The following is a 24,048-nucleotide window of genomic DNA, read 5'->3' as shown; positions in this document are numbered from 1 at the left end:
GTTCGTCAACGTGATTTATAGAAGGTAGAACTATGTTTTCGTTATCATCTCAGCTGTGAAAACGGACTTATAAACACTACTGTATTTATCCTCCAGTCTTTGCGCCTCCCAAGTGCTCAGATTGACTGTTTTAGACTTTCTTTGAACAATATAGTTTTTGGGGGAAAGCACTTTCATAATATTGTGAAGGGTTTTGTTATAATACTTTTTTATTTGCTTCTTTGATTTTCAGTTTTAGCAGCTTTTATAGGTCAGGTGAATTTACTTTGCGATTTAAGTTAAACCTTTTAATGAATTTCGTAATTCGCCGTTTTATTTTACGTTTCAGATGAGTAATCTCACGGTTGATTCATGCATTTTTATTTCTGGTTATTTTACGTTTACTATGAATAAACTGTTTGATGCAGTGCCTAACAATTGATATGTACTTGTTCTATAGCGCCACAATGGTACTGACAGTTTAATCTTTGTCTGCCAGAGTTGTATAAACTTATTTTAACTGAACAAGGCATCCTTAATTTGCTTCTTAACGACGAACCTAAAAGGTCAATGGGGCCAGATTTGATTCCAACTGCTTTTGTGGTGCGTTACTCTGAGTGGATTGCTAAGTACTTGTTGATAATATTCCAAGAATTTGTAGAATAGAGTGCTATTCCTAAAGAACTTAAAATAGCTATACGTTACCTGTTTTTAAATCAGGCGACAAAAAATGTGTTGCGAACTATAGGCCCATTTTTATAACGACGTAGTGTAGTAAACTGTGAGAACATATAATTTCTAGGCACATTTTTGTTTACGTTGAAAAGGTAAATATCTTAGCGGCAAGACAGCATGAGTTCAGCAGAGTGCTGTCTACAATAATGCAGTCGACAAAAATATTGCATGATTTTGGTAAGGTAATAAAAAGGAGAAGTTTGGCAGATGTTTCATTCCTGGATCTTAGCAAAGCCTTCAACGAAGTTCCTCAAAACAAGCTTTTTCTAAAACTGCATGCCATACTTAACTCAAATAAGTTAGTGAAGCGGTTAACCTGATAGTTAGAAGGAAGAGAACAGTTCGGTTATTTTAATGGTTATGAATCTGATTCCATGCCCGTTGACTCCGGCGTGCCCCGGTGCTCTCTTGGGGCCCTCCTTTTTCCTATAACATATTAACGATATCACTAAAAACATAGTTGTAACCATTAGAGTATTCGCAGACGATTGCGCGTTATACAAAGAAGTTAAGTCTATCAAGACGAAATAGTCGTGAGTAATTGTTTGGAGAGGATACAGTCTTGGTGTCGGGAATGGCAAATGAAGCTGAATACCTGAAAAACATTTTGATGTCTGTTATGCCAAAAACGTGTCCACTACAGTTTTTCTATTGTATTGATGGTTAACTTATCCAACACACCAGAGAATACAAGCACTAGAGGTTATATTTTAGCAATAAACTATTATGGGACAAACACATTGATCACATTACAGCAAAACTGACACAGTGGCTTTGGGCCTTCAAACGCTTCTTGAAACGCTCATCCTCCAACACAAAACCTACAGTCTATAAAACGATATTAAGGCCAATCTTAGAATATGCAATTGTCTGTAACCCGGCCACTAAAATTAATAATCATAAGATAGAAGGTGCACGAAAGAAAGCAATACGGTTTGTTTAAAACAAATATGAAACGCGAAACTCCCCTTCAGAAATGTGACAACAAGCTAACCTGCTCACATTGAGCGAGAGTGCGGATAGATAGATACAATTTTAATGGTTCACAGTAAATTAAATATCCGCACTTCGAGTTAGATTACATTTTCAGGCAGATTAAACAGCACATCATCTCATGCACGTCCAATACTGTATTATTAAGTACGATTGGACACATTCAAATACTGCTTTTTCCCTAGGACCATTGTTGAATGAAACAAGCTGCCATCTAATGTTGCCAATTGAGACTCTGTTGACTATTTTATCGTTAAAGACACTGTCTTTTCTTTTCAAGATAGATTGATTTAATTTTTTTTTCAAGTTTAGATGACTTGTTAATAGATATTGTTTTGTATGATGGGTGCTATATCTATTGCATAATGTTTTAGGCCACATTACTGCACGCTGATGTCACCATTTCAGACTTTGTCTTATTAGAATTTATTGTTTTGCATGTTGGGTGCTATTTATATTGTATAATGTTCTGGGCCACATTATCGCTAGTGTTCAATTGTACTCTTCTGATCATTTGTATTCCTGTACCTCTTCCACACGGCCCTTTGGGCCAGGTAGTACAAATAAATAAAAATAAAAAAAAATAAATAAATGACGCTCGTGAATATCGTTAAATTCATAGGAAAGGTAAATGTGTACGCAGGCATCATCAGCTTTGTTGAAGTCCAATTCATATTTGGCGCAGCCGTAGGTGATCGCAGGACTACGTACAGATCCTCTGCATACAGCTGTTTTATGGTCAGAGATACTACTTCGCGGTTAGCTTTTAGGCAAAGAAAGTGGCCCTTAGAAACAATAATTCAAGCAAATCAACGGGACGATCGCTGCATCCATGTTGGTTCCCTGACGATTTGTGTAAGGTTGAAGTCAAAGAGTATCCCTATAATAGCATCAAGTTGTATAAATAATACCAGTTCGATTAGTCCATCCAGGATGAATTTTGCATCTATTCAATATTGTTCCAAATCTTCGCTATTTTACCTTATCTTCAGTTTATTTTGTGTTGAACTCTACGGTACGGCTTAAACCTGTTTTATTATCTCTATTTTTTTTTGTCTTGTTCGGTGATGTGTTTACTCATCTGGCTTTGAGAACCGACCTGACATATGCGGCCTTATAATCTTAATACAAAACTCAGAATACAAGCCCACGCGCGGCGTGCTCTGTTCTAGGCTTAAAGGAGTACCGAAATTCGAACCCAGGCGTTTGTTTACTGAATGAGTGCACAGAAAGCTGGAGATAGTATTGAGTTTCGTTCCGCGGTGCTAAAATTATCTAGCGAAGGGATTATCAGGTGTTTTGAGTGATGTGCTGTTTTAAAGGCTCAGGAAACCTGTAGCTGCATATTACAAATGAAAAATAAAGAAAATTTCCAGATGAATATGCATGCAGAGTATGGTTCATTAGGAGTGCTCAGAGGCTCCAAATAGTAGAGTGGAGACAAAATTGATTAGGTTGGATTAAAGGGTAGTTCAAGTTCTCGAAAACAACCTTTGTGAAATGTGGTTTTTATATTTTTTCTTGATTAGTAATTTCCGGGCAGGTCTTGATCGCACCAGACTGTTTTAATTAAATATAAAATTAAAATGAAGTGTGTTTTTTATATAAAAATATTCACTTAAGCTTTTATGGCTAGACACCATTCATTATCGCTGCGATGTAACCCATTCCCATGATCGTTGTTTTGCCATTTTCATTCCGTCTGGCGGATATGCCCATTGGGCCCTTCTTGGCAGGGGTTGACATAGAGATGGGCAAAACATGTGAGGCAGATCGTTATAAACGACTAGACAAAATCGTGTCATTGTTAAATGAAAAACGCGTACCCTATGGTTTCTAGCTATAGGATCACGATTTTTGAATAATTATTACTTTCTTTAGACACACATTTGCTGGGTTATTATAACTTATTAGGCTTTAAAGCAACTTTTATTTCGTTGAAGAAACATTCATTCAGGGTGTTTTAGAACTACCTCATAGGGCGGAAATTCCGGGATGAAGCACATTATGCAGTTCTACGGAGTGTTTACACATATTATAGGCTATCAATCTCCCGGGTGTCGCATATGTCAGCGTTTGCACTGTAGTTTATATCCTGCTAGAGCAAAAGCTGCGAGCTTCACTAACGGCACCAAAATACGATTTCAACTATGCGTGTGTACTCTAAATTGATTGAATGAATAAGCTAGTGCATTGAATATTGAAAATTACATCAATTTTTACACCGATTTTTTTATAATAAAATATATTTACATTTACCATATTTGTAGTTCTCGACGAATTTCGGCACGAGATAGTAATAAAAATACAAAGATAAAATATTTCACATTGAATTTGGCGAAAGGAACCTAAAATTTCTTTTTTTTCTAAATAGTTGTGTGAGGAAAATGGAAGGACTAGAGTGACATTGTCCCATCTCCTGAGGTGACCTAAAGTGATTTCGACACCGTGGCATCACATCAATGTTAATATGTTTAGCGACGCCGGAATGCCTTAGCAGTTAATGGATTGAATAGAAGATGGGACAACTGATGTATGTTCCTTCGCATGCTGGCAACGATTAATAGAGCTTCTGCTCCCGATTTTGTTTCTTGCTCTGTGACCGTTGAAGTCTTTTTTAAGTAAAAGAATTTGATGCAACATGCTTTGCAGGAATGGTTGCTTCAAGGGTGCAGCATTCTTGACAACATATCCGCGCAAACGCTTGAAGCGGTCGAGAAAATACAAATATATTCCGAACAAATAATGGTATAAAATACCATATTTACGCTCGAACATTTACGAGCGAGAGAGCGCCAACACTTATAATAGTCATTGTTGACGTTTTCGGCAAACAAGAGCAAGATGTCACCCATCGGGATGATCATCGTGCTTTTGCAGATTTTCCAGACGCCGCACAACGCAACGGACAGAAGCTCCTTCTCGCGGAGGCGTTAAACAGCTATAGAGAGTCCTCTGTTCGGCCCTAGTTACGAGAGATACCATTGGATGGCAGCACAACGCGGCTTCCGGAAAGCCAATATTGCGGCGTGCGTGCCCGGCGCTCCAAAGGAGGCGCATCATATGAGTTTGGTCCACCCAATTACCGCGTGTCTTCCCAAGCCACGTCGGCAATATTTCTCAGAACCACAGCGGCATCTCAATATCTGGCGGCCAGACGAGACGATCAAGACCGGTACTGGGCGCTTGAGACGGACGCTAAATATGCTTTTTTCCCTTGCTCTTAGGAAGTGTATAGCGTCTGACAAACGACTTTGCATTTTTTTATTTTAAATAAAGGCTTATTACCTGTTTAGAACTATAGCAGCAATCTCAGTTTTATGAATGGAGTGTTTAAGCAAATACCGTGTTAAACTGTTGTTCGTGTCAATATGAGAATATTCATGGAAAGTATTAGCTATACGGTAATTCCAATTCCATATTGCCATATTCGGTACGCGCGTTGTTTTGTGAACATTAAACTTTAAATGATCCTGCTGAAAATGTGAATTTTTAACCTTAAAAAATAGCGCACTTTAGAATTAGTTTGCCGAAGCTCTGAACACATATCTAAGTAAATAAGTGCTGCGGTAATAGGTTCGCATCAGCTATCTCAACAGCTATGCAGAGAATTTTAGCACGTACCTTGCATTATCAGTGTAAAATAGGAAATACAAGAATAGCTAAAAAATATATGAATGAATGGCCCAAAACGCTGATAATGCTGAATGCTGAACCTCCTCACAATATATTCATTCAACACTGCAGTTTGACTGTTTTATCACCCCAAATTTGGATGTTACCTTTAAAATTAGATATTTTCACTCACGTAATTTTACCTCGATTATTTTTGGAATTATTCGCTGTGGGATCATTTTGCTAAAAAAAACATTGTTTTACAGCGCACATAGCATCACTCAAAAGATGTAACCCTAGAATTGGTTTAGTACACATTTCTGAAGTTAGCTACAAACAATTCAATATAGCATCGCATCCCATGAAAATAATAAAAAAAAATGAAAGCCGTTTACAAATCCCTGTAACGCCGAATTGGAGCGCAGCTCTTGAGGAGGAGTAGGGAGGGTAGTGAGGGGGGTCACGTCACCTGCGGGGGGTCACGTGATCTCGGGGGAGAGGGGTCACGTGACCTCGGGGGGGGGGGGGGGGGTCACGCGACCAACCCCCCCTGGTTTTGCCGACGCCGACGCCGACGCCGACGCAGCTCAGGCTGGAAACGGGCCCCTAAGAGCTGCGCTCCAAAAGTAATCACTTGTACTTTTGAGTTTCTTTCTCTTTGCAAAATGACGCGTCTCCGCGTATAATCCACAACCTAACTGACCGTGTTCGAAATGGCTCGCGATGTCAATGAGCAGTCGATTATTTATGATCTCATTTTCATCATGTTCGTGTTACATAATTATTAAAAGGTGTTTTGGATAGTTGGTCGATTAGCATCTTGGTTTAAAACAGCGTGATAAAAAAGAACAAAGTAAAAAAGACTCAGACAGCGTTGATAGTCAGCGCTGTCGTCTGTCTGGTCTTTACTTTTTCCTTGTGTTGTCTTAAACCAAACAAAGTTACATAATTACGTTTTTGGCTGGCTTAAAAGGGCATAGTAAATTATTGTATGGGCCCTTTAAAACGTTACTACTAGAAAGATTTGGAACGCCTTCCCCTAGTATGCCCGACCCGGGGTAAAAATGTTTAAGCCTGTGAGCTAGTGTCTTGATGGTGTACATTACGTTCAGATATAGAGCGGAGGGCGAAAAGCGAAAGCAACGGTGTTTATAAAGAACGGTTTCATGAGCTCTCTATAAAGGCTGGTTCACCAATTTTTTTGAGTCTTACAGACTGCGACCGCAACGTTTTGCGATGTTAATCATTTTACAGGCTTCTATTGCAAAGGAGTTTTAAGCCGCTCAAGGCTCGTTTGCACAGTTTAGTCTTATTGCGTTTCACTTTCTTAAGACCGCTTGCGTCGAGCTGTTGCTATGGCAATTCTTCCGAAGAACCAAAAGGAAGCCGCTGTGCTTAATGACGTAACGCATCGCAACGCGGTCGACGCAAAATATGTGAACCAGCCTTTACATTACAATCGACATTGCTGCAGCGCGGGGCGGTCGTAATGGGATTAAAGACCGGTTCTGTCGGACCCCGTCGTGGTCGGTTTCAACAATGAAACCAGCTTTAAGACACACGTGTCATATTCAGCCACTTAAACCTATTTTATTTGAGGCTCAGTGATTGGCGAACACCTCTCAAGATATTTGGTTCAATTAAGCAGAATAAAAGAAACAGAATTTGCGGTAGAATGATTTCCCGTTAAATTAGAGATATTTATTTATTACATTGTGAGCTTATTTTCTTTACACACATATTTTGATTAAGCAGTTTTGCTATAGTGATCAGTCTTTATAAGCTATGTTGCCGCACGGCTTTATGGGAAGGTGACTTGTCCTTCCGTGGGAGCTGCGTTTGTCGTCCGCCAGAATAATCATCACTAATTCTACTGAAGGAAAACGGTTTCTTCGAATAGCGTCGACGGCAGTCATTTATACTTGCCTCAGATCAACCATTAATACACATTTGACGGTCGGTGCCGTGCATGAACGTGCATCCGTGAGAGGAGTGCCTATATCGCATGCCTTTGGAAAACCATAAACGTTATATTTGAGAGTATTTACCGCTTTGGGGTTATCTATATGTTTTGAAATTAGACGCCCTACACGCGTGATCTGCTAGGGGGGGGGGGGGGGGGGGAGGGTTGCTCGGCATGTTGTCTGCTCGGGCGGTGGTGGCAATTTGAGCGCCGGCTCTTCCGATTTTAATATTTAATAGTTCTCATTAGTGAATTAAGAGAATCAGAGCTGATCCTTCGATGAAGAAGCTTTGTAATGTACCACCTGTTAGGAATCTGAAACCGAAAGATTATCGCAAAAGTGAATGTACATGAATAAAATCGATTTTTAAAAGAAACGTGGAAGTGATTTTCGCATCCAGTATCTCCGTTTAATCCTTATGAACCCGAACCCCCCAGTCTCAGGGTAAACGACGAAATGGTCAGTACTATGTGTTTTCCGCTATATAAATAATGAAAAGAGATTTACGTTAAGTGTACATTTGAACTATTTCTTTGCAAAGAAAACCCGACCAATGGGGCACATACTTAGGAGAAAATCTCAACAGTCGAGGGGTTGAAATTCTTCAACCCGCAGATCGGGTGCCACCTTCGAAACCAGCAGGGACCACCACGTGAAGAAGAAAATAAGCGGACATTTCTTGGAAAGAAACATGATAGCAAAGACAAAAACGTTCACACACGGTTCTCCATATGATATTTCACTATAAGTTTAAGCAGCAATGCAGACTTTTTAAAATTTGCTTCAAACCTCCGATGTTTCCTTTTTCGTTTTCTCACTTACCACCGAATAAACATTTGCACTTATTAAGGTGTGTAGATACACCTTTCTCTTCCTAAATCTACATTAGCGCGTTTAGAGAAGACACACAAATAACAAATTACCTGTCCTGTATGGAGACTCGAATCGTTAAACACCAATTATTTTTGCACTCTGAAAATCGATCTGCAATGAGAGTTTTTATTCATGAACGTCATGATCAGCATCCAGGCTCGGTTCCAATTTAATTCAGACCGCAGCTGATGGTTCGAATCCAGCAGACGCAAAAGTGATTGTCATGGCACTAGTTTCTTGTCGAGTTTCTTAACACGGCGCCAAGGCAATCAAGTGCAGAAAGACACCGCAGAATTATGGCGCCTTCAGTGTGTGATAAATTAGGTAGGGGACACGAAATTCATAAAGATGATAATAATAATAATAATAATAATATGAATATTGCTTTATTTGATTCGTTCCCCAAAACAACCAATAGGTTATATTGTAGTGGTATACTATATGATGATGATGATCCACATTATGCTCGCCATATCGTTGAACTCTCTTGCTCATTTGGCTCCACCGAAATGCAGCGTCATCTGCAATAGGGTAAAGTATAACCTGGTATAACCGCAGGTGAATCTTTGTTGTCCAAGTACTTTATGTACTTTCAGAGGAGCTTCGCGTCCCCAATAGCTTAAATTCTTTGCGCACATCGTGGCCTGTTTCAAAATGGTACGTTAATGTATTCTGGGAAAGCTTTTAGTTAATAGTGTCGAATTTTCAACCCCAAACGTTGCCCAACAGTTTTTATTGTGCATCAGGTATAATATTGCCACGAATAAAAACATAACTCAATCAATAAAACTAAAAATGAACACTTAATGCGGCGAAATTGGGCCGAGAATCATGATGTAACAGAGACTATTTTGACAGTGACGGAAGGACGACTGACTCAAGCAGCCATACGAACCTCATTTCGTGAGCGCAAGTGTATCTTGATGCTTCCGAGCTTGAACACACGAGAAAATTCTTGAGTCATCTGGGAAATTACAGTCATGGCAAAGAGAAGAAAGGTAAGAAGGACAAGCGCTGGCGGGGATCAAAGCCCAGCCAGCGGCGCCAAAGTTCAGCACGCTGCTGACTCAGCTATTTGCACGTAGCAATATGTCACGCATGGCGGATAACAGTTACGCGTATTTCTAGCGCGTATCAGGCAAAGAAAAAATGACCAGTCAATACGCTGAGGGGACACGCGTGGCATCTTACAATCCGCAGAGTTAAGCTACCGCGCACGCTTTGAGAACACGTTCGAAACCCCAGTAAACAAATATGACAGAGTGCAGAAGACGATTATTCCAATTGCCTGTAGAATAATAATAGGCGCCGGACTCCAGCAAGTCATAAGCTATATTATTGAGGCCGCTAATGGTGGTTCTGTTTCGACATGTCACTCAACGTATCATTGGGAGCGCGAAAAGGCGATAAAATGGTCCGGGTGCCTGCAAAAGCCACGGTGAGATGGCTTTTGATATATCACCTCATCTGCGTTTCCGCTGGCTCGGAAGTACTTCCCAACTGCAATCTAAAATGCTCACGAGTCTGTATGCCCTAAGAGTCAGTGCACACCTGTTTACGTCAATGTACGGAGCGACCACACCTGAGAACGATTTTCGTATAGGGTATGCCCTAAAACCATATTTTACAAGATGACATTGAGCACCATATTTTGTATGTTCACATCGTAGTAGGTACGAATTGCGTTTTCCAGTTTTAGGAGGAAAAGCTGTTTCAGCGTGTCATTCGCTTAACTCGAGGCATTTCGACAGAAAGGTTGTTCTCGGAAACTTTTTAGTGTATACTGATACTCTTATTTGGAACAACGGTGATGTGATATAGAGTGTTTCCGGGGATATCGTTGTTAAATAGGATTCTTTCGACAGGATTCCTATGCTCTGAACAGTAGCTCAGTTATGCGTGACAGGTGACAAAGTAGGGAGCCAAAGTAGGGGGACCAAAAATAAATTAAACTATAATAAAAGTGTGCCGAGATCAGATGTTTCGGAGTACTCGCCTGCTTTTTTGTTAAATAAAGTTTTCCCCTTGAGACTTCCCATCTTTCTACGCTCTCCCTTAACTAAACTGCCCAGTATCGGCTTTTCGCTAGATTTGCATTTGAATTCATTTTCATTTGCGATATATATATATATATATATATATATATATATAGAGAGAGAGAGAGAGAGAGAGAAAAAAAAATGTCGGCAAAAAGAAGCTACTATAGAGATGGGAAAGAAACTTCCAGTTCTCAGCAATTGACATGTTCCAAGCCCCTGAATGTTCGTCCAAGCGGTACGAAAATAGCAAATAAGTAAATATCCCGATTTTACATACACGTGCAAACAACCCTACGTTTATACATATATATATATATATATATATATATATATAGGTTGTTTCACGTAAGGTGGACAGATTCCATATTGCGAAAACTACGCGTCACAACAAAAGAATACTGTCCTGGGCTGGGGGGCAATAATTAGAAAAATGATTAAAGTCGAGGATAATGAGATTGTAATTATATTTGCGTACTTAACTTTTTTTAATATTGTGTTTAAGCGCAATATTTCAATTAGAAATTTGCTCGGCATCATCGAAAAACACAAAATGAACGAATTGCAGAACGATAGAAGATGCGCGAAGCATTTTACGTCTTTCTAAAAAAAAAAAAAAACGCACAAATACTACGGGATTTTAAATTTCGGTTACCTATCGGAGCGCGTCTCGGCCCCGACGGCACCGCGCCTTGTGGAGAGAAAGTGCAACTAACCTCTGCTGCGCTGTCATCGCGCGACGCAGCAGAGGCTGGTTGCACTATTTGCTTACAAAACGCGGCGCCGTCGGAGCCGAGACGCGCTCCGATAGGAAACCGAAACGTACCACCCGTCGAATTTGTGCGGTTCGATTGTTGATTTGTTAATTTAATGTTTTTCGATGATGCTGAGCAAATTTCTAATTGAAACCATGCCCTTAAACACAAGATTACGAAAAGGTAATTACGCAAAAATAATTAACAACTTAATTATCCCGTACTTTAATAACTTTCCTAAATAGGCCCCTGCCCAAAATCAACACGACATAAGCCTTTTTTTTTCGTTGCGAGGCATAGTTTTCGTAATATTGAATTTGTCTACATTTCGTGAAATACCCTTTTGATTTAACTACAGACGTCCCGGAGATTCCTGCCGCGTTGATAGACGACCCGAGAGCGACGGGCAAGATTTCTTTGAGGTGATCACTCTGTGAGAGAAGATTGTAATTTTTGCTCAGTATGTTGTTGATGTTTGGACGTCTTAGTAAAATCAAAAACTACCACTCCCGCAAGCCTAGGATGCCGACCATGTCGAAAGCCCAGGTATGAAGTCTGCAAGCACATGTCAGAAGCAAAGAACGTCACGAGCCCAAATTCAGATTTCACGTGGAACATAAGGGGTAGTTACGATTGCGGCAAGCCAAACGTGGTTTATCTCCTGCACTGAAATGTCTGTAGCAAACAGTACATTTGACAGACTAACCTGGCTTTTCAGGCTACGCTTTAATAACCACAAATATCAAGCACAAACACTCCCCGACCTTCCGCTCTCAAAGCACTTGTCTCCTTCTAATCACTCAATCAAGCACATTTCTCTTGTAATTTTGGAACCAGGCTCCAGCTCAAAATTGAAAGGAGTGGAAAAGGAATCGTATTTTATTTATAAGTGTGATACCTTCAACCAGGGCATTAATAAAAGTCCGGGAAGGCTGTTTAGTTCGCTGCTGGCTCGTTGGAGAGCTTATCCTCTGCGTCCTCGAGCTTCTCGAGATGCACACGCTGAAGACACTAGGAGATCTTCAAACTTAACAATCGATATTTAAACCACACTCTATTTTGGTTAAGCACGAGGAGAACCTCCAAAACGTATAAATGCGGCTCAAGCGGTTAATCTCAGGCAGTCATAGACTGTTACATCTCTACAGCTCCTCATTCAAGGAAAAATACCCCAAAGTTTTATAGCACTTCAAACTTCGATCTTCTAACGCAAACGAATGTCTCTGGAATCGGGCGCGTCGGTGGTCACATGTGACCTATATTTGCTTTGAAGACGAGCCACCCCTTTTGAACCAGAAACTTTCGGACACACTTTTTTTGTGTGTTTTTCTTCTTTCGCTTCAAAACTTCTCAACCTTCTTTTTTTTTTGCGTTTTTCTTGTGCGGGCGTAAACAATCTCTCCGCCAACCGTTTTGTTTTTCTTTTGGCAGTTGCAAGTTTAGGTTTTCCTTCCTTTGTGTGTGCACTACTATCTGATTTGACAACGTTGTTTCCATTTCCTACTGCTCTTTACCACATCTAATTTCTTCTTATGGGTATATAAACATTCACGAGCTGTAAACTCGTTACCTGATGAAGAGCGGTCCCCGCTCGAGACGTCGTAATAAACTTCGAATAAGTAGCTCCGACAGTACGCATATATATATATATATATATATATATATATTTTTTAGAGTGTTCTGGGAGAAAACATAATACACGGAGCCCAGGGTTTCCAGAGCCAGGCTGAATCTAATCCAATCTCGTGAGACGATCCACGCCCTGGCACGCAATGCCTCTCGAGCACATTAGCGCCCAAGCTGGCACCGCAGGGCTCGGCACATCCATGCCACAAATGCTCCCCATTGAAAGAAGGCATCCTAGCCGAATGGGTGAGCTTTGTAGAAAAGGGTGGGCTGGCGTGGCATAAAAGCTGGAGGCGAATAATGTGGACGACTTGTCGACCGTGTGTGCGCCGGTCTATTGATGGTATTCAAATTTCACGAGGTAGTATACGGGTAATGTTTGGTGAATAACACGGTAGGGGCATTGGGAGACCCTTTTTGTTGCGACCGAGTTCATTGAGAGTAAAACGTTTGAACACGCGGTCACTGGGAGCAATTTTTTCTTGTTTTCGGTCATCGCAGTACCGTTTCGAGACGTGTTGGTGAGCAAGGGGCAAGAACAGTCTAGCTGGCGACAAGCTTCGCTAAAATAGGAGGCACGCAAAAGGGTTTCCTCACCCAGGAGGGGGGGGGGGGGGGTGGGTAAGGTATAATATTGTCTGACATCTTAAGAAACGCGGGCGTTTCCAGTCTCGAAAATCTCCTTATTGTTCCAAGGTTAATTAGATTCCTTCAGTGGCCGATAAGAACACCGGAATCCCAATCACAAAGCAAGAAGCCCGAACACAAGCCTTATCCGCGGCGTTTCTTAGATTACTAAAATCTAGAGGTTACATTGCACACTCTTTATAATATATTATTCAAACTTTGTTTCCCATGGCGATGTATCTTTACAACACTGTTATTTTGCAGATTGCTTAAATTCTTGCTGGTGAATAATATTTGTACGCGTTATTTTGTTTAAGTTATGAGCGATGAAGTTATTTGTATTTACTCGTTGTGTAGAGTGCTCGCAAAAATGGACGAAAGACGCTCTGTGTAGAGCGCTCAATGGAACAGCCAGAGCACGGAAGGCCGCTTCCTCAATGAAGATACCACGACAGTAGACCGTAGACATAACCGCACCCTTACCCGCCTTGCGATTTTCGCTGATTGAGTGCGTTAAGTAGAGACTCGGATTCATGACTCGAGTCACTTCATCTACCAAACAGGTCGCGCACACTTCCGGTGCTAGTGAAACGAGTCAAACTCCGGACCTCCGTCCCCAGATTTGAGGCTCGTGGAGTCAGAAATTTCTGCCTCAGGAAGCTTGACGCAGTTCCGCTGGTTCCGCTGAGAGCAGACGCTGATAGCGGGCTGCTCGCGCTTGTTTTGATACCCATTTCGCAACGGTTAGTTTTTGCGGCAAAGGTATTTGTAAACCGAACGAATTCACGATGGATGCATCACCGCAGAAGCAGCTGAATGTGATTTCAATCATCGTACGTTCTTATGAACAAGTGGGAATGTGTCGGTAGTCTTCTGGTATGCGTTAAACTAATCTTCAGTGTCTTTATGAAGATCTTTTTGTTGGAGATGCTACGCGCAAGTCCGAAACTCCACCGAAAAACACAGTATAACATTTCGCTATCTGGAAAACAAAACTGGAAACCTATCAGGATTCTATCTATATTTCAGATCTACAAAAATCATGTCTTGGACTGCAATCTAGATTTACAATTTCCAGAAAGAGATTTACACTTCCATAATCCAGATTGTGAAAAGCTATCTGAATATTTCGGTAGGGATAGCTTTCTGAACGCTGTTTCTTACTTCCCTTGCTGATGCTCACCAGATGAATCTTCCGTTCTTTCAACCTATCATTCGTATGATGTGCGTTTATGGCAAGTAAAATTTTGAGAATGCAGCGGTTTTTGTTTCTACCGTACATTGGGTTCGTTCTTTGTTTCTGAAGCAGTTTCACTAAATGATTTCATAGCCGTTTAGCTAGAAAAAGCAACCCAGGTTCTGTATTCCCACTAGGTGCCCACCACATGTAATGAGCTTCACGGTCCGAATCTGCTTACGTTTCCCCGGAAGTGACGACTAAGCGAAATAGAGATAGCAACGTTAGTTTATTGGCGATAGATATAGTCACTTAAATTCCGTCGTGCTTATAAGAAGTTGCATTTCTTTTATTCGAAATTTCAACCGTTATGAAAGAGAAACAAAAGCACAAGCTTACGCTTGAGCAGCTACAGCGTCATATTAGCGTCTTCTGTGTTCTGCTTTGTCGGCATGGCATCCATCTTGCAATGTTTCATAAGAAATCCAAAGGAAAGAAAACAACCCGAAATTTACAAAGAAGGCGAGAACTGCATCCCGAGGTGCCCTAAGAGCACTTTTAGTGGAGACTCTGATGCAATGCCTCTAGTCGAAGTCGTAGAGTCTCCCCTTAACGCACCCATTGCGACTCTGTTGCGCAAATGTGACTGCCGAAATTATCAGTCAATGAAGCGATCGCCGATCAGTCGAAAAATAAATGGCTACTATTTTAGCCATCCAATCATTGACGATTTCTGCAGTCACATGTGCGCCTTCCATCCAAACGGTTGCTACAAGGAATGACCGCCAGGCCGAAAATAACTTTCTTACTTTCTTAGATAGTCGAGCTCTTTCCATGATTTCAGCCTCTTTCTGCACCTTTAAAATTGTACCTCCCGCTTGTCCCTTTTACTTTTTGGCGCCTTGGCACAGCCGACGTGACCGGCGACCGCTGTCGCGTTGCGGCCAAATCGACGCAGAGATAGAACATGCTAAATTGCGAGCTGTCGCATCGGGCCGTCAGACAAGGACCCAGCGTGCGCCCGCTTTTCGGTGCTAAGCGAAGGAGGCGCCTGAAGTTAAACGAAGTTAGCACTTGGAACGCGTGCCCAACATTCAAAGCCTGCTCCTGAACAGAGCGTGAGGGTGCGGGGCGTCAAACGAATTCGAAATTTAAGATAATCCAAATACAATGATGTTTGGTTAAAATGGAAACCTCCGCTGCCACCAAAAATCTTCCATAATGAGAGTTGTTCATAGTAGCGAGACAAAAGTTCACGTATTTTCTAAGTTCATCTCCGAAAATGATCTTCGTATAGCTGGGCATCCACGTTAGAGGGGTCCATATTAACGCGGCACGACTCTATAGAGATAGCTTAGTCTATCTTCTTTTCCAGGGGTCTTGGTGTTTACCCAAGGTGAGCCCTACGGACTGGGTCTGCTGCGCTTATATGGTTCATGCGAGGGAAGGACACAAATTGAACACGAGCTCCGTTCCAACGCTTGGCAGGGACTCCTATCCAATTTGTTTTTCACCGATTCAGACACTACGCCCAACTGAATGCTGACAAGGCTGCGTCAGAAACACACATGAATAATTCATATTGTTGTTCTCACGGGTTTTGTTCTTAACTTGGCTGTTACAGGTGCGATAGTCGGATCTCCAACTCAACCGAGAGGGATTTCTGACTGGTGTCACGTAGCCAATAAAGCGTGTGTAGCGTCGATCACTTTGCACCGACGGGCCAAAAAATGCGCAACAGCAATAGGATTATAGGATTTTTGGTGTGCGGCCTCTTGTGCTGGGGCTGTTCCAAGCAGCGCTATATCGCAGATTTGTTATTAGCTAACACTAGTACTGCGATGCCATGACACTTCGTGTTTTCTGCAGGTTTGGTGAGCACTCTTCTTTTTCGAATGAAAGGCTTGCGAGGTTTAACTCGAACTTTGTTTAAGGGAAAGTACATTTATATATACTTACTCTAACTTGTTTCATGTTTTCTTTGCAGGTTCCAAAACAGCGCACATCTCTTCCGCCCCGGTTGTCGTCTATTTAGTTATATGCGTTATAATAGTGTCGTAGTGCAAACATCCATAGTGCTACCTAACATATAGTTAAGTGGACAGTATACAAATTGCAGCAAATTGCATGTGTTGTAAAAATAATATTTTTGTTCTATATTACCCTCGATACAACATTAATAGAATATGTAAATGTCAATCTGCCGCATTTTAAATATGACAATATTGGCGAGTATATTAGCAAATGTTCGCACAAGTCTGTGCTGATTTGTGCAAAGCTTTATTCATTCAGAGGGCTTTTAAATAAATCGCAGTTAGTTGAACCCTGAGCTGAACGTATGTTTGCTTTAGTATGAAATGAAAAGTATTATACTCAATAAATATTTCGCAGTGTTAAAAGCTTTTGACAATTTACGTGCGCGATTATCAATATACTAAAGTGCGGAGCACCAACATTCAGGCCTTTACAAAAAACTACATTAAACTAGTAAGGCTGGGTTTTTGGCTAACTTTTTTTTTCACAAATATGCTGACGGCTTCAGCGTTTCAAGCCTGGATCTTGGCACCTAAAAAGCTAAACAAAAAATATTAAATTAGTACTATTATTGGTGAATTTTGATCACACAATATAGTAAACAAAAAAACACGGTCAGTAAAAGTTTAAGAAAACTAATTTTATCCTCGGAAGTCATATATATCATATTCCCGCGTTAAACTCCATGCTCGAAAAGAAGGGGCAATGACCTTTCAATAATGAGTCATTGTTTAAAATACCTGAGGGACTATGCTATACTTTTGTAATAATATGCACTGTTCACTGCAAAGTACTGCTCAATTAGTATATCTATACAAGTGTTCGTCTTTTACGACAAATGATTTGGTGATAATAAAAATGTGATTGTTGCCACTGACCTTTGTCTTTTTTAAGTTTTAGCAAAACAATTTTAATGAAAATGCTTTGAAACTGTTCTACGATCAGAGCATCGCAACAAATCGCAAGTGATGTCTTATTTCTTTATTTATTTATGCAATATGCCTACTTAACGAAACATTTCCTGAAACACGTGCTGGATGAGGAGTAGGCGGTTCGCTATCCGTAGTATATCGAGCCGTAGGCAGCATGGTTCATTTTCGCCTCAACAAGTCTTTTCAAACAATACGGTGCACGTCCTGCCATTTTTTTTTCTGTTTCTTGTTGAATCCGGTAGACGTGGCTCGATAACTTCTTCATGACGACATATAGACCCAAGAACGGTAAGTGCAACTTTAAGGATAGTCCTCCAGGCACTGCAAGGGAATGCAGAACTCTGGTGCCTGGTGCATCGTTCCCTTCATTAGTACGTTTTGCGTAGTAACGGCGTTGTGCAACATTTACTTTTTTTGTTATTTGCAGTTGCATGGTCGTGGGTTTTTTTTAAGCTCATGAGTAGAGGTGATGCGTGGTCATCGCAACTAGACCCTACGAATTGCTAGTGTGGCCATAATAACATTAATGATATTATTTACTTAGGCTCTTTAGAGGCGTGACTGCACAGAAGGGCTAGGGGCCCGTACCTAAAAAGTCTGAATGCACATCGAGTAATATGTAAGTTGGGATCATCATCTTCCAGCCAAAAAAAAAGGCAATGAGGCCTGTAGCTAGTTGCCTCATGCGCACTGGAGAAATAGGACACCAGAGCAATGAGTTGTTATGTGTACAAGTCAGTCTGTGTCTCATCCACGTACAAACTCAGGCTGTACATCAACGTGCAGTTAGAGTGTCCACTAATCATTTCGACTGCGGGTGGAAAGCGGACGTCCTCGTCTTGCGGATCACGAAAATTTAGGACATTGATTGAACAAGTTATCCCTTGGCCAGAGTGGAGTACTGATACTATGCCGTAGCAACAGAAAGATTTCTGGAAAAAGGCAGTTAGCTATATCCTTCTTTTTCTGAACCTTCAAGTAAAACATTTAAGCTTACCAAGTAACATATTCGGTCTCTACTGGAAAATGTTTGCGTCATCTTCCCGTAATCTGCAATAAACCAGTTGGTCCCTAGCCACGAAGACAATCACGTCCTCCTAAAAGAGGTGCTCGTTGCCTCGTGTATGGTGCTTTACGTGCGGTAGTAGTTGACGCACCTCGCACACAAACCAGCTACATTTTTGCGATTTTAAATCAAAAGAATATTTCTATGGCTTTCTTTAGTGTTTTTTCGCGCCTAAAATGTCTACCACCCCATGAGTTATGAGCGGAATGCAGCGCAAGTGACAACCACTTCTCGGCGATTACGAGAATTGGTGTAGACTCTCCAGTCGTGGTTCACCTCAGGTAGCCGTCGATGAGAGTTAACTTCAAGCGGCTACGAGTGGGTGCTCCAGCGCCATGTAGAAGTATTCATTTTGCTCTCCGGCCTAAGAACAGGTCAGCCAGGATGGGCGACAGGTGCAGGTCACGTAGTTTTTTATTGTCTAGATTCTTCACAGAGAACGAAGGTTGTGAGCCTGTCATCAGAATTTCATGGGGTCCTTTATTCAGAAAGAAAGATCGCTGTGACAATGAATCAGTGTCCCCATTTCTCTTTCCTGTTTGATGAAAGCAGGTAAATATACCCGCTTTATACAAGGTGTGTGGGTGTAAGCAAAAATGTGTGTTTTTGACCAAATACGTGCAGACATTCAAGCGATAGCTGCAGCACGGTAGCGCAATGTGGGTCGGTCGAGTGGTGCCGTCATGTGCCTAAGGATGGAGGTGCGACGTGGTTAATTCTCATAGCGGTTGTGGTCGGCGTCGTGGATGCCACGAACGACTGACACCAGTGATCCGTGAAGTAAGCGGGTAAACGCGATAGAATTTCTTAAAACGATCCTACATTACAAGTAGCTACTGGAAGCTGCCAAAATGGGATTCGCATAACGCGAGTAATGTTTTAAAATAAGTTCTCAAGCAGGCGGACACGGAAGACTTTCCTTTGGTCGCGCCGTTACTGGCGGGATGCCGGGGCCGCCGACAGGAAATCCCACTTCCTTGGCCTCGCGCCAAAAGTGGAGAGAAGGTTTGTTCTATAGCCGCGACGACTGGAGACAGTTGAAATCTCTGCAAAGTGTCGCCCATAGTGCTATTGCTTTAAAACAAGCGTGACCGAACTCCCGAGGGAAATAGGTCGCTTCCGGGTTGCTATAGGTTTTGCTTGTTTTGAGGACCGGCAGTGTGCAGTGCGAACTTTGAATGTTTCGTCACCGAGGACTAATTGCTATCTCCTTAAGATCAACTTTTTCGGGATGGACTTACCTTCTTGGTCCTTGGGCGAAATGAAAAAGCACTTGTTCCTCGAAAAATTGACAAATCTACGAAGGTATCCCAGGTAGCACGCCAGAGGAATGCCCAACTTGGGCAAAGATCTGGCAAACATACGAGCCGAACTTTGGCGCAGTTAGGTTATTGCACCATTGCAATCATCAGTGCCAAAATACGGTGCCTAACTATAGCCTTAGTTGGGTGATCCTAGGGCATGCCAAAGTTTGGCTCTTCTCAGGTACGCCAGAGGAGCGCCAAAGTTGGTGCCATACAGGAGCCATAACTGCCAAAGGAACGCCGAATTTGGTTATTTCGGCCACTGTGGTGATTTCGGGGTCAACAAGGTGGGAACAAGAAAATGAAGAAGAGAAAGAGACAAGAGCGAGCAGTTGGCACGAGAAAAAAGACCGAGACGAGAGACGAAGACGAAGTACAAAACGTTCTCGGGACGGACAGGGCAATCATCAAGCTCACGGGGGCGAAGGCTTGCTGCTATACGCAAGGTCTTCACCCCACGTCGAAGTCTTGCAGCTTTACGCAAGACCTCGTTCCGCCAAGACGGCACAACCAAACCCGGACTCCGCCGCTGCACCACCAAAGAGAAAATGAACTCAGATGAAGCTCGTCGCATCCGTGAACTGTAAGACTTCCATTAGTATCGTTTCTTTTTTTTCCCCCTTTTCTTCTTGTACTTATGTCATTCGCGCTTAAATCTTGTGCTTTTTGTTTTAATCATTGTACTATCTGTCGAAATCTAAAGTTTATTTTTCTTTCTATCTATCAAACTGGTCTCGATATCCTTTCTCTTCGCGTCGCAGACCTGCGAGAGTGAAATAGTCCACTACAATTCTGACGTCCGCGACAGGACTGCTCTTATATTCAACCTCAAAGAGCTCCACCTCGCTAGTGTCCGCGTCGGTTGAGAATGGATCTTGAGAAGTTAACGGTGATTGGTAAAGAATTGGGTTTCTCAAGAGCTTCGCTAAAGCAATGGATAGACGAAGAACGCGCACGCGAAAGAGAGGAGCGTCTAACAGAACGAGAAAGGGCTCGAGAAGTGAAAGCTCAAACGAGTGCTCGTTTAGAACCAGAACGCACTGTGCTAGAGCTGAAGTTGCGGTTTCAAGAGCAGCAAGGAGGATCGATCACTCGGGTTCCAGATGCATCTGATCAGGTTACGTCTCCTAGTGTCGCGCAGGGGTATCGGAATCCACATAAACTTATACCCCCCTTTAACGAAAGGAGCGATGAATTGGATGCATACATCCAACGTTTTGAGCGGGTGGCAAGAAGTCAAGAATGGCCTCCGGAAAAATGGGCCTTGTCCTTGAGCCTATGTTTGAAAGGAGAAGCGTTAAGTGTAATAGTACGCATGGCTGCCGACGATGCCATGGACTATGCTAAACTGAAGCAGACTCTTCTCCAACGATTTCGCTATACTGAAAACAGGATATTGTGTCAAGTTCAGAGAGGCGAAACCAGAGAACTCCGAAACGGGAAGACAATTTTCTGGTCGTCTATTAGGTTATTTTGACCACTGGCAGGAGATGGCAAGGACGGAGCGCACTTATCAAGCACTTCGGGGCAAAATTGTCTCCGAAGATTTTCTGAACAAATGCCACGAGAAACTCGCAATTTTTATAAAGGAAAGGGGCTGCCAAGGGCTCGACAAGCTAGGAGGAACTGCAGACCACTACCTCGAGGCCCAGGGGTTGGTCAACCTCGGCAAAAAGAAAGGAGAGACTGACGAGCCGACAGGGCAAGTTAGGATGTCTGATCTTCAAGGTGCAAAGAGAAATCTGCAGTGCTTCCTTTGCAATAAAAAAGGCCATCGGGCAGCAGACTGTTGGGCCAAATCAAGAGGACCCAATCAGAAGACGAATTTCTGCTGGAAATGTCGCAAGAATGGGCATAAATCTGAGGCTTGTCCGAAGAAGACAGACGGTGGTGGACAGGTGTCATGTTTTCTTACACGTCGGAAGGATCGTGACGTCTACGGATCTGGAAGTCGTCCATCAGATAGCCTTGGTGGGAAAGCTGAAGAGGACAAAACGGGAACTGACGTTCAAGTAGACGGCATGCCCACGGCAACAGGACTACTCGAGGGTCATCAGGTCACCGTCCTGCGAGATTCTGGGTATAACTCGGTCATAGTCAAGCGGTCCCTGGTTCCTGACGTCAAACTTACAGGACGAAACCACGTTATCTTCCTGCTTGACCGGACAGAATTGTCTCTGCCTGAAGCGATGGTTGACATTGATTCCCCCTATTTCCAAGGCAAGGTGACAGCGACCTGCATGGAAAATCCTCTCTATGATGTCGTGTTAGGAAACGTGGATGGTGTGCGGGATGCCTGCGATCCTAACGTTATATGGAGTAGTCAGCAAGACACGCCTCTTCAAGGAGAGAGGACAGCTCCAGTTACTGAGGCAAGCGACTGTGGAAGTTCAATAACTGAACCAGTTCTCATTGAGATGGACCTTTCATCGGCTGCCACAGAGCCAAACGAGTCACAGGCCAGAGCCGCAGCTAAGATGGCCTCCCGAAACTCTGGTCAGTTACCTGTGGCGGTAGTGAATCCATTGGCCATCTACTCGACGGAGCTGAGCGCCAAGCAGAGAGAAGACAGTACTCTCCAAAGATGTTTTGAAGCGGTCGGGGTCAAAGTTGCTACAAGATCAGCTGACATTGAGTTCGCACTGACCAACGGAATTCTGTTTCGACGGTACAAATTGACATCAAAGAAGGAGATGGAACAGCTCGTTGTTCCAAGCGATCTCCGGAACTTTGTGCTAAAAATGGCACACAAGGGAATTCTCGCTGGACATCAGGGAATTAAACGCACGACAGATAGAATCCTCGAGGAGTTCTACTGGCCAGGAGTTCAAGGAGACGTTACTCGATTTGTAAAGTCGTGCGACACCTGCCAGAGAACTGTCCCAAAGCACCTAGTAGGCCGCGTACCTTTGGGCAAAATGCCAGTCATCGAAACACCATTCCAGCGGGTCGCCATCGACATTGTGGGACCCCTATTACGGTGCCTATAGGGGGTAGGTGTGCCGAGGAGAAGACGAAACGCACGCCACCTGTTCATGACGCCGCGCGATGGCGCCACGCGTGAGGGTCCCGGTCGCTCGCACGGGGAACGGAGCAAATGCGCAGTTTTCGCGCGGTCTGAAAATTCTCCTCCTCCAGATGTAAAAATGTGCTTTTTCGCTCAAGGATACAATTTCCAATTTGTGGAATTCAGTTAGGTGAAATTCAGTTAGCTCAATTACAATTGCAACTCTTGCCGCAAACCTACTTCAGATTTCCTGCAGGAGTGTTTTTCACCGACAGATAACAAAGTTTCTTTTTTTTTTTAAGTTTGAGCAGAGGACTGAGGCATGAAATATTGTGTCAAAAGTGTAGGAAGGTGGATGGGTGACAAGTTGGGGGGGGGGGGGAGAACTAGCCTGCACCACTGCCCTCGTTCTGATGCTACTGTAAATACCAGCAAAGTACAACTAATTATGTGATATAGCAACAAGGCCATATTTGTGGCATGAAGCAAAAAAGATTGTCTGTGTTTGTCGTCTCTCCAAGTTAAACACCTCCAGATGCTGGAGCAGTAGATGAGTTTATTTGAGGCTCAGGTAGCCTCCAGTTTTTCTGGAGTAAATGCTCATCAGCAACAGTCAGCATGACACTCAAAGCACGATTCAGTGTCTAACAAATGGGAAATATCTTGAGTCACAACACATGCCGCATTTTCAAGTGCGATTTTGCTTGCCTTGCGCTTTCACGAAGCGAGTTTCTTCCCTTAACAAGAAAGTGAAGGCGCATGATAGCGTAGAACTTCACAACCTGGTTTGTGAGAGAACGTTTGTGAGTGTCACAACCTATGAGGGCAGGAGGCCTCAGCTGCAGGAATGACGAGAAGTCAGCAAGGCTGCTTTTCTTCAATTGTTTTACGCTGAAGCAATGTGTGAAGGTGTCCTCCAGTGACGACACGAGCCTGTTGAGATCATTTGACGGGTACAGTAAGCCTCCCATCGACATGTGAGTTGTCACCGATGCTTCAGCTGGATGGGGAGCTCCCTTAGGCATCAACAGAAGGCTGAGGCATCCTTCACATTTGCATTTTGTTACAAACTTTCTCGCAACATACCCAGCAACATAAAAAATCAGCCTTGAGTCGCTCTTTTCTGTCACTAGGGAGCCGTGATCAAGTTCACAGTCACTCAACACTTCATGTGCTGCTTCCAGGTTTCCTATATCTAGCAGCTGGTCTACTTCTTTCTGCGTGGTCTTCTCCCGAACACTGGAGTCGTCAATGCAAAGCAGACTGCTCAGCAGCCCAGACGAGACGTTTGCAGAGTCGGGACACTTTGCAAGGTTCATAAAACT

General features: G+C 42.8%; 1 protein-coding gene and 1 pseudogene across 1 annotated transcript in view; both read left to right on the top strand.

Annotated features, from left to right (window-relative positions):
* The window catches only part of LOC121047176 (cell adhesion molecule 2-like), a 535,225-nt gene extending 518,549 nt beyond the window's left edge, over positions 1-16,676 (top strand). The window contains exon 4 of the mRNA XM_040502222.2: positions 16,368-16,676. Within this exon, the coding sequence (XP_040358156.1) occupies positions 16,368-16,441 (74 nt within the window). The 3' untranslated portion in view covers positions 16,442-16,676. The remainder of the gene's footprint in view (positions 1-16,367) is intronic.
* Positions 16,677-20,584: 3,908 nt separating this feature from the next.
* LOC115315751 lies at positions 20,585-22,706 on the top strand (annotated as a pseudogene).
* Positions 22,707-24,048: the final 1,342 nt, after the last annotated feature.

The sequence above is a fragment of the Ixodes scapularis genome, unplaced genomic scaffold (genome assembly GCF_016920785.2).
Source record: "Ixodes scapularis isolate PalLabHiFi unplaced genomic scaffold, ASM1692078v2 PGA_scaffold0__279_contigs__length_252992795, whole genome shotgun sequence".
Lineage (NCBI taxonomy): Eukaryota > Metazoa > Arthropoda > Arachnida > Ixodida > Ixodidae > Ixodes > Ixodes scapularis.
This window is presented reverse-complemented; position numbering and strand designations above follow the sequence as displayed.